The sequence below is a fragment of the Sander lucioperca genome, chromosome 3 (genome assembly GCF_008315115.2).
Source record: "Sander lucioperca isolate FBNREF2018 chromosome 3, SLUC_FBN_1.2, whole genome shotgun sequence".
NCBI classification, from domain to species: Eukaryota; Metazoa; Chordata; class Actinopteri; order Perciformes; family Percidae; genus Sander; species Sander lucioperca.
Genome location: NC_050175.1, coordinates 13,049,107 through 13,061,129, shown reverse-complemented (window position 1 = coordinate 13,061,129; position 12,023 = coordinate 13,049,107). Strand labels below are relative to the sequence as shown.

The 12,023-nt window shown below is 40.0% G+C and overlaps 1 protein-coding gene across 3 annotated transcripts in view; it reads right to left on the bottom strand.

Annotated features, from left to right (window-relative positions):
* igdcc4 (immunoglobulin superfamily, DCC subclass, member 4) overlaps positions 1–12,023 on the bottom strand; it is a 54,933-nt gene that overhangs the window by 35,584 nt on the left and 7,326 nt on the right. For all 3 annotated transcript variants that reach the window (XM_035999315.1, XM_035999314.1, XM_035999313.1), the window contains exon 2: positions 1,523–1,837. In XM_035999315.1, coding sequence (XP_035855208.1) covers positions 1,523–1,837 — 315 coding nt within the window. The remainder of the gene's footprint in view (positions 1–1,522; positions 1,838–12,023) is intronic.

Genomic DNA, 12,023 nt, shown 5'->3' with positions numbered 1-12,023 from the left:
TGTCTTTCACTGTGTCTCTCCCTTTGCAATGCATTCACATGCTTTTAGACAAAGCCACATGCATCATAAACTGTGACTGGGAAAATGGAGCAAGTGGGTTTCGTAATGTGTTTTCACAGATGTGATCTCTGCTACGTTCTCTCTTCAGCCTCATTTCTGCTGGCGAAAAACGCAGTAAGAAATGAGAATGCCCGCTCAATGTCAATGTTGAGGCAGTTTGGCTTCGACCTCCTGCACACTGGTCACTTCTATCTCAAAGTCTCTCGCCGCTGATTTAATTCAATAGACACACACACATACATGTACATGCGCGTATACACACACGCAAACTGAAGGTCATTCCTAATGGTCTCTGAAGCCTTTCCTTTCACCACCACTGCAAACTCTCTTCAGCCTTTTCCGCCTTCTCACCATTCATCCCCCATCCCCCTCCTTTACTCCTTATTGTCCCTTAAACAAGAGGTCCTCATAAATAGGCATGTGACAGCTGACAAAAGCAGGGGCATCCACAAAGGATACTGTCTCATTTTACACAAAGCTAATGACTAAATAAAGACTACCACTTACAACTGTGAAAGAAAGAGGCCTCCTTGGAGGGGCGATTAAAAAGCTACAGTCCTCTCATCCCTCACACCCTCATCTTCCTGTTAAGTTCTTTCATTTCCACCCACCATTCCTCCTTCACTCTGTGCCTTTTAACAGACTGTTGTTTAAAAGTGTACCTGCTCCCAGGACACTTGTTAGGGCTCCACCAGAGTATAAGTCTCCTAACCAAGGCAGAGGAGAACCAAGTTCAACTCTATCCGTGCAAGGAAATTCCCTTGACAAATCGGACAAATCACATTGCTCTCTGTATACGTGCATACCCAACTAAATGCTTTAAATGGATGAACGATTCAAACCAATAACATTCCATCACATCAGTGAAATGTCAGGTCCATCACAATTTCCCAGAGGTGACGTCTCCAAATGTCTTGTATTGCCCAACCAAGAGTCTAAAAACCTAAAGACATACAATATTTACTATTAAAGAAGACTCCAAAAAGCAGCAAATATTCACATCTGAGATGCTGGAACCAGTAAATGGATTTTTACTTAAAATTGTTGCGAGTTAATTTTCTGTTGATCAACTAATCGATTAATTTACTAATAGTTTCAGTTGTACTCCATCTATTCAATCTTTTATTTTCTATCCATCTATCTATCAATAAACTTTCTACACTTTGGTATTGGAGCCTATCCCAGCATGCACTGGGTGAAGGGCCGGATACACCCTGGACAAATCTTTTGTCTAACAGGGCTACAGAAAGACAGAATAAACCACTATATATATTATATATACATATTGCACCTATACACAATTCGGAGCTTCCAGCTAATCTGGGGCCCTACACTTGCAGCATGCAAGCTTTGATTTGCATTAATTTTGATACATTTCACTAATCTAAAAACAGATGCCAAACATGGGCATGAACATGCGAGAGCACTGCAGGATTTGCAAATGTATCTGCTGGACACCTACTTGCTAGGAGAACATTTACAGTCCGGCTGGTCAGGGCTCCATGGGCACTGGCACTCACACAGCTGTAGCCGCCCTCCACGCCCTGAGGAGACTGGCCATCCTTAGAGGTCGGCAGCAGGAGGAGGGATCCATTGGCCAAATACTGCAGGAAGTCACCCCCCTCCAGAGGCAGAGGCTGGCCATCCTGAAGCCAGGTGACATTGAAAGGTGTATCGCTGGCCCCGAGGTTGCAGTCCAGCAAGAGGGGCAAACCTGGCTCCAACACTACATGGCTGGGCCCAGCCCCGCAGCTCAGCTCCACCGAAACAGGCTTTTCTGTGTGAGACAAAGACAAAAAAAAAGTTTGTTAACCATGCTCTGTACCTGCCACTGTCTAAGATAATACGTCTTTACTCTAAAAAAAAATATGTCAGTAAAGTTTCACTTTCCAATTCATTTGTCAGTATAATATACACTATATATACAGAGCCTCTCTGTAACCCTCTGTAGGAGCATTTTAATTGCTCTGTGAACACTATCACACTACTATCACAGCGACACAGACACTATCACAGCTAAACTATGAATTAAATATTGCACTTTTCTTCTCAATTGATCCAATTATTTACACATTTACCTCATATGGCATTTCTGGCTATTTTTGTCTACTTTATTCATTTCAGTGTTTGGCAATTTGTCATTTTATAGCATAACTTCAGAAAAATCAATAGTGTTGGCAGCAGAGATGGATAGGGGTAGTGCATTCCAGGGGCAGGGTGTTTTGGGGACAGAGAGGAGGCCATACTCCAGAAAAGGCCAGAAAAAGGAGCTCTGAAAATGAAATGAGTGCAGCGGCATGAAAGGTTTTGTATGTCAGCGGCAGGACATTAGAGTCAGTGAGAGAGAGGGGAAGTCCTGGAGTGAGCGGTTGATGAGCTGGTGTGAAAAGAGTGCTGCATAAACTGCACTTAAAGGAGATGATGTTGTTCAACCACAGCAATTTTACAATGCTAAAACTTCATCGTTTGAAAGAAAATAAATGCATTCATGGTCATGTTATGTATGTTTTAACACACTACCTGCAGATTTCTCCTATCTTTTCTGTCTAATATACAAAACATACAACTAGTCACATGAACACCCCCCCCCCCTCGTCATCACCACCCACCCAGACAAAAATCAAGAAAAGATGACACAGTAACTACAATATTCAAGACCATTCAACAAAATAGTAACAAAATAGACATTAAACCATAAACCAAAAAAACTGATTTCTCCTATCTTTACATTACTGTATCTCACCTACACAACTGTGTTTTTGTACTCTATTATACATCAGTAAGTGCTGTGAAACTCAGTTCTAATTAAGTTCTTTGAGAAATAATGAAAAAAGAAGAGATGAAAGATCAAGAGAGAATCGGAGATGGGAGATAAAAAGCCCTGAAGACTTCAAACCTTGACTGACACGACGGCAGCTAATTATCTTTTATGAACAGGCTGGATAGTAGGGCTGTGTATTGGTAAGAATCTGGCGATACGATACGTATCATGATACATGGGTCACGATTCAATATACTGCAATATATTTCGATACTGTGCGTAAAGCAATATATTGGGTTTTTTTTAAAGTATAATTTTAGAAAAAGTAATATTTAAAAAAAGACATGATGTGCATAAAAGTCTACTTTAGGTAAACAATTCAGTACACAGAAAATCAAACTGCCAGTTTGGGATTGTGGTTCACAGGTTCTTAGTGAGCAAATTTTTATATGCTAAAGTAGGCCAAAAATCAGCCATAGCTACATTGTTAGCTTCTAGCAAAAAGTCAGGCACTGCTAGGCACTGTTAGGCGAGGGCACTAGTGGTGCGTCTCAGCATAGCCATCTAGCGGTAGGGGGTTTAAACACAACATAAACATGAACCACTGTCTTACATGAATATTTTTGCATGTAAACAAAAAAAAAAAGTAATTGTATAAAGTATTGCTAAATAAAATATCGCGATACTCAAGTGTATCGATTTTTTCTTACACCCCTACTGGATAGCATTAGATATAATGGAAAGTAGCCTGCACAGTTCCAAATCTTAAAAAGTGTATCAGGTGCACAGCAGTGGCAAGGATCAAAGAAAACAAAGACTTATCTGTGAGTTTTGTTTTCTACTTTTAATAGACCACACATATTTAGCACATAGAAGACACAGGTACGGTGGGTAGCAATTATGATAAAACATTGCAAAATACATCTTTAGTCTAGTACTGCACAGCATATAATGAATTAACTGAAACTGATTTTTCTTGAAATTGCTTGTTTTGAGCATCTCCATTTTAGTACATTTCAATTTTTAGGAAAGAGGGGAGCATGCATGATGTAAATACATAATGAAAAAGGAAATCACTCTAAAGAAAATAAATCATATATTGTATATATTCATCATATCCTTATTGGGCACTTGTATTTTACATAATAAGGATTTTGAAAAATCGCCTGCCCTTGGAATTCTACATAATTTAGCTTTCCTTTTTGTGACTAAAGTACCTCCAACAATTTTGCATATTTGGAGCTTTGGATTGAGTTGCCTCATATTGCTTTGAAAACCTTTATATTCCTATTGTCTGACCTCCTCTGTAGACAAACCTGGCGTCTTACTTATGTGTTGTGTTCTCAAGTGCACATTTACACTGACAGTGAAAGCAGAGATGTTTGTGTTGATACCAGTTGCCTCTCTGTCAGATGAAACTAGTCTGTGTGAATGTGGAGGTTTTTTAGTCTCTACCCTCACTAGTTTGAAATTAGCTTTGACTTAGCCTTTGGGAAAAAAACATTAGCCCTATCGCTTCCCCAACCTCCACAGTATATATATATATATATATATATATATATATATATATATTTATTTATATATTGGATAGATTTATTAGCAAAAGCACTGAAAGCAGTGAAATCTATTCCATACATCAAAGTGTTATACACAGGGTTGTACAAGATTGTTTACTTCCGCCTAGAACCTCAGTTCATCTATAGCTGACAAATATTATGTTAAGTAAAATGTCTTTTTCATGAAGTCATTACTGTACCAGTGCAAGTAATATCATTTAAACGTCCCTTCTATAGTTCATTTGACAAACCTCTCCATGATTCCAGCTTAGAAACACTATTTTCTCACATACCATACGCACATTAGCACACACACACACACACAGGCAGGTTTCTTTCAGCTTTTCTTTCTCCAGTGTTGGATTAATTAAGTTAATGGAGATGGAATTTTTTCCTTGATTAAATGAGGCCTGACCCCCTACCATCACTTCCTGATGAAGAGGCTGGGTAATGCTGAGAAAGGCTGCACAGCGCTCTGACACACACACACACACACACACACACACACACACACACACACACACACACACACACACACACACACGGAGACAACATAAACATACATGCACATGCACCCAAAACCCATACAAACAGATAAACTAAACATCACACATGTAAAAGACATTTTGCTCACAACAGTAACAGAAACACCTGCATACAAGCATGGCAACACACACAGATAACTGCCACGGCTACTATCTTACTGATTCCCATTTCAAATAATTAGGTCTCATTAAGTCATTAAAACGTTAGCAGCCATTTCGCAGGTCACTGCCAATGGTTTCACTTGGCGAGAGGTAGAGATCGTTCTGCGTTGGATATGGAAGCCATTACGCCTCACAAAACTGGAGTAGACATGTGATGAGGAACATGCAAAACAGGAGAAAAAAAACTGCAAAACACTAATTTTATTTTAGGCTTGGACATCTTAACCTGTGTAAAACTAATTATATAATGAGATAAAATAAAACATAGGTGTCCAACCTAAAATAGTTGCTGTAACAGTAGAGTCCCATTACCGTATCACATATTTTAAGTAGTGGCTATTTCATGGGATTAAAACACATGATACTAAAACACACATTCACACCAGCAAGCTCAACATGCCCTAGATTTGTGGCCATTTGACACACACGTATACACACGCAGGCACGCACGCACGCACATACATTCACATGCTGACATGTACCCACATGGTCCTTACAACACACACAGATGTGTGTAAGCCCATAGAGTAACTGTCAGTGTCTCATGAGAACACAATGTGGTGAAGAGGGGGGATCTATGACGTGGCCATTTTGCCATTTTACTGTACAAATGGGAGCTGCTGGAAAGGACAGGGTGCACTCTGGGATAGTAGCGGCTGTGAGGTCTCACTGAGCTGTAGTGAATGGATTGTGATGGCACTGCGCCAAGAGGTTCATAGCTTACTCTAAGTAGAGACAGGACAGTGGTTTTTAAAAGGGAGAGAGGATGAAATAGAGCCCAACAGACAACAGGAGAAAAAGAAACAAAGAAGCAAACATACCACACACAAATGATACAGTGCCCTTTTAGCCGATCAGTAACAATTTTGATACCTTATCCGGATTTGTAATAGCTTTTTAATTGCACCAATAACATTAATTGGTGGTGGTATGATCCCCGAGATTTTGTCTTTTGATTGAATTACGTTTTGTGTAGGCCTATCTCCTTACTACTGCCATGTATCAGGTAGATTAATAGATAAATGGATAGATTAAAGACTGATTTGTAATTCTATTCACAAGGAAATACACAGAAAAGAGAGAGGAAAAAAACTAAACACACAGAGACAAAGAAACAGACTGTCCCTGTCTGTCACTCAGATAGAGAAGAAGAGAGAAAGGTCAAGAGAAATGGAGAAGTTAGGAGGGCAGTGCTCTCGATACCATCAACGCTATTCCGCTGGTCAATTTCTGTTAATGGATCACCTATTCACAAAACGTTTGGGAGAACAGAAGGAGAAAGAGGAGGAGTAGGAGCAGGAGAATGACCCAACACAGTGCATATTTCACCCGGCCCAGCTCACTGTCAACAGAGACTGGACACCCAATGGCTAAGAGGCCACAGCTCAGGTTTCCACAGTCTCTAAAGTGAAGCTATAGAATACATCAGGCCTTTCAGGAACTAGAGATATGCACAAAGAGGCTCGGCTAAAAGAGTGCAAATGAATGTTCTTTTTACCCGATGCTGATATACCCTGTATATGTCATCTGTTTTGCACAGTTATTGCCTTGTACATATACATCAAGTCGGCTTCTGTATACTCTTGAGCTAAATGCTAATGTTGGCATGCCAAGATGCTCCCATTGACAACGCTAACATGCTGATGTTTAGCAAGTATAATGTTCACCATCTTAGTTTAGCGTGTTAGCATGCTGCTATTAGCAAATTAGCACTAAACACAATGTACAGCTGAGGCTGATAGGAATGTCGTTTGTTTTGCAGGTAAATTTTCATTAATCAAAGTATTGGACAAATGTATAATTTGACCTCATGGTGGCACTAGATGAATTGCTTAGGGCTTAATAAAGTTATTACAATTCATAATGATTGGAAATAGGGGTGCAAGATATATCGATTCAATATCGTTATCGCAATATCATGTTGCGCAATATTATATCGAGGGGTGCAAGATATATCGACTCAATATCGTTACTGCAATGTATCGAAAGTTTTGCAATAAGTATGCAATATTTTGTTTATTTTGTGGAGCACTGCATCCCGTCCGTTGGCTGTGTGGCTTAGTTGTGTTTGATTTAGAGCTCGCTTGAAACGCTATAATGATCATGTTTCATTGGCCAGTTACCGTGCCACATGCACATGTTAGTGCACGTCAGTGCACGGGTCCACTACGTGACAAACCCTATGTAGCTACAGTGATTGTCATTGTAGCTACAGTGAGTTGCTCAAAACCTTTCTTTTTAGTAAACTCTGTGTACACAAACAATGTTCTCAATGCTTGCGTTCATGTGTAGAGGCCCTGGCGATACTTCGAGCAAAGTTTCATGTTGTGTTAAGCCTTCTTAGTGTTTTAAAAATAGCTATTTTGAGGCTAGCATAAAAGTGCCCCTAGGACTCCCATTCAAAAGGCCATTTGAACAAAAAACGAGAATACGGTAAATCTTAAAAGTGACGCTTCCGTCCTAAATATGCTTTTAAACGAAAGTTTGACTCGGGTACATTCACAAAAAGACCCTAGGTTGCATTTTGGCGAGAGTTACGCTTTAAGTAATGGGGCATACAGAGAGCTCAACATTTCACTGAATCCACAGAGAGGCTCTGAGTCACTTGACAATCTGAACAGCTGCCGTGTCAGGTGTTAACCGTTCAAGCTGTGTTTCCTCCCATGACGATACAGCAGGGTTCTTCTCACACCCCGTCATCGTAACCACAAACACACTCACTCACTCTCACTGTCAGAAAGCTGATACAATGAATCAAAGATTTTACTCTGACTTGTGCATTGGAGAGTCGACTGAGTTTACACATACTGATAGGGCTGCAATTAGGGGTGCAATGCTAGAAGCGCACTAACAACGGCAATAATGCTCCCACTAGCTAACTAATTGCTAATGGAACTTGCTTTATTCACCTTAAGGGCTGCCTTTATTTCTGATGAAAAACAGTTTGAAGCATCTTTCTAAATTAAGTGTTCTGTGTTTTAGATCCCTGGCCTCTAGATCAAGTGACATATTAAAAATCTTAAACTTAAAAACACATAAATCTAAATTATTACTATCTAATGACCTCCCAAAAGCAAACTGTTGACATTTTAAGATAACTAACAACTTGTTATTTTCATTATTAATCAATTAGTTATATGTTTATGTCTAGGTCAATAAAATATCAGAAAATAGTGAAAAATGCACACCATCATCATTATTTCCTTAAATTTACCATATTATGCTCATTTCCAGTTTCACACTTATTTTTTCTAGAACATGTTTAGATGTTTCATGTTTAAAAAAACATATTATTTTTCTTATACACTCTGTCTGAATATATCTGTATTCACCCTCTGTCTGAAAAGTTCCGTTTTAGCACCTGCCCCTCCCGAAAAAACCCAGTCTGCTCTGATTGGTCAGCATTTCTTGGTCCCTCTGCACCGTCATTGCAGCCGGGGAATGACTGTAATGGCACTGTAGTGACACTTTCTACTTATATATATATATATAGTATAATTGTGACATCACAACCACACAGAAGTCCTGACGGCTTGTTTAATAGCACTGTTTCTGAATATGGGCTGTGTGCATTTCTCTGTGGATTGATACTGGATTTGAGGCATTTTTGCTTAAAAAATCATTTCAGGCCAACATGGTACTCAAACTTGTGTAATGATTTGTCAACCTGCCTTTGCACCTGTCACACTGTATCACACATCTGAATACGAAAAGTTTCCATATTTTGCATACAGTAATGCACCACAAAGTTTCCAATCACGGAGATCTTACGGTGACTGTGTTCTCAAAGCTAGCAGAACAAAAAAAGGCATGAAAGTGTAGAATGAAAAAAAGAGGGGTTGTGGTGAGACAAACATGGCTCCTATGCTCCACTGAATGTGTATGTGCACAAGAGGGAGAAAGGGAGCGAAACGATAGAGAATGAGAGAGGGGGGCGTACCAGTGCATTCCCTTATGCCTCCTGCTCTATGTACAGTGCTCATTCATCCCAGTCTGGCTTCCTCCAATCACAGAGCAGCGTTCATGCATGCAGGGCCTCCCAACAGCATGGGGCCTCCACATGGCCATGTCAAGTGCCAGGCCCACTTGCATGAGTCAACAAAGCGAGCAATAAAACTAACATGGGAGTAACACGGGAGATCCAAATCAGAATCTGTTTGTTCACGCAGCAGCACAATGAATGAACAGGAATTTTTGCTGGTGACATTGGTGAATTAGACGGTATACTGGTATTAATGTAACGGTTCCCAGTATGTAGAGAGAAATGCAGGACAATGGGACATACTGGAAGGTATTGAAAAACATCAACTCTGCTTTTTGAAGGTCAGAATAATGAATGAGACTATGTGACAATACCTGGTACATGTACTGAGGAAAGGCATACTGCACTGAGCGAGCTTCACATATTGTTATGCTCACACTGGAATTCTCAATAATGACATTTTTCATCACTGATGTAAGAGAGATGTCCTGTGATTTTTGGGTAATATACAGCATCTGAATGAGGAGTAAAGGGCGAGTGAACTCAGTATGAAAGTACAAATGATTCCAGAAATACCAAAATGTCTGTATCGTCACTGTGCTACAGTTTTATTAACTATGATAATCTACTAGTGGAAACACCTGGTGTTTTTGCAACTTCATTGTAGGCGATATTTATTGTAACTTCAGTAATATCTGCTGCCTCAAAACAGCTTGTTTACCAGATCTTTACCTATCCTAACATTACAGGTCAATGTATTAATAGATTTTAAATTTATATTTGAAATTATATGCAAATAATGTATGACCGTTATGGCCATTCTAGTAGCAATTAGAATTCCTTTGAGTGTTAAAGCACAGTCTACTGTTGCACAAAATTGTCACTGCTGTGTCCACAACTTGTTTCCTCCGCAGCACATACTCATCAATATACCATAACTCTAAAGCTAAACTATAATTCGGCAGTCAAATTATTGATTTATCTATAACTACCCACATGTTCTCACCTTCAGTGTAACCTCCACTGCACTCATGTGACCAAGCAGACAGTGGGGAGGAATGGAAGGAATGTGAATGCAGGTTAGTTGACCAAGTGAACGCCGCCAGACTGCTGCTTTTCTCTCAAAAGCACACACACACACACACACACACACACACACACACACACAAAGATAAAGCTACACTGCTAGAATAAGCCAAAGTAACATAAACAAATATCAGTGAGAAATCAAGTTGTCCCAGGTATATAGAGCTCATCAGTGTGACAAGTTGACTTTTTTGTGACCGACTACTTTCTTAAAGCAGCCATATTATGCTCATTTTCAGGCTCATAATTGTATTTTAAGGTTGTACCAGAATAGGTTTACATGGTTTAATTTTCAAAAAACACCATATTTTTGTTGTACTGCAGCGCTCTCTCTCACTGCTGCAGATCCTCTTTTCAGCTGGTCTCTGTTTTAGCTACAGAGAGAGACCTCTTTTCTTCTTCTTCTTCTGTACTATCTTTGATTGCACTGCACATGCCCAGTAGCTCAGATGTAGATCATGTCAGCTAGCTAGCTCCATAGACAGTAAAAGAAAGGCTGTTTCTACAACTTCGGTCAGTTACAAGGCAGGATTAGCTGGGAGACTTCTAAATGAGGGCGCACATGTAAGTAGTTCTTTTGTAGATTATGGTGAACTTGTGTGTGTTGTAGCAGTGCTTTGCTATTGAGAACGAGGTAGCATGCTAGCGTTAGCATGCTAGCGTTAGCCATAGCGTTAGCATGCTAACGCTACGAGCTAATGGTTGCGGTTAGCCTGCTCGTTTCGGCTTGTGACATCACAAGCCGTGCTGATTTTGAACAGCTCACCCAGAGACTGAAGGCAGGACACATTCAGAAACTGTATCTCACTCTAAACAGCATGGGTGGATTTTTTTCAAAGTTTGTATGTGTGTGGAAGCACCAGAGACACAACATAACACCCCAAATCCCAGAAAAAGTGATTTTTTCATAATATGGGCACTTTAAAAAATGCTCACTACTATAAGGAGCTTCCTTTGATGTTGGTTACCTCTTTACACAAAATATTGCTGCAGCTTTAATGTGAACATGACCCAAGTCCAAGCCTTGGGGCTATGGATAGAACAAGTGCTGGGATTGAAATGAGGTTATGATTAGACCTTGGATTGATGTTATTGCTGGCTTTCTGAGGTCAAATACAGTATACCTACTTCAGTGCAGTTGTGACCCTACCCCTAGCATCAGCTCGAAGCACATCATATAATGTTATCAACTACACTATGTGGCTAACCTCAATGACCTAGTAAACCAACAGGATGACATAGCACAATCCATTTGAGTTGCATCACTGCGGCAGTAACATCTATTTGTACTCCTGGGATCAAATAGTTAACAAATAGCAGCATTACAAAAGACTAGGAAACATTTGGTCTCTGTATGCAATAAAGGTGTAACTCAGGGCAAAAAAATGCCATAGGAGAATACAGAAGACATTTAGGTCCTATGTAAATGCTTAGCCAATTTTATACGTTGGCATCATCTGACTATGGCCCAAGTGTGAACAAAGCAGTAACATTTCTGGTAAAGGCCCACTCAAGAGTATAATGCTCTTACATATGATCTCTGTGTATAGTGTACAAACGGCTATTTTGCCTCTGAAATGTGACATTTGTGAGCTATGCAAGCTGTAATACTTTACTTTTGTATTTTGTATCCTGTCAGGATTGAAAAGAGTCAAATTGAACTTTTCCATCACTGAGACCCACATGTGAAAGCCATTACTTTAGGCTCAATGGTGTTTTTTGCCCAAAACTGCTCCTTCCTGGAAGCGCTGCGACCGCTGCCTCCAAGGCACCTAACCCTAACCATAACCATAACCCTAACCATAACCAGTGCCTAATCCTAGGGCCCTAAAGGCAGGAGCCGTTGGGGGCAAAAAACACCGATAAACTTA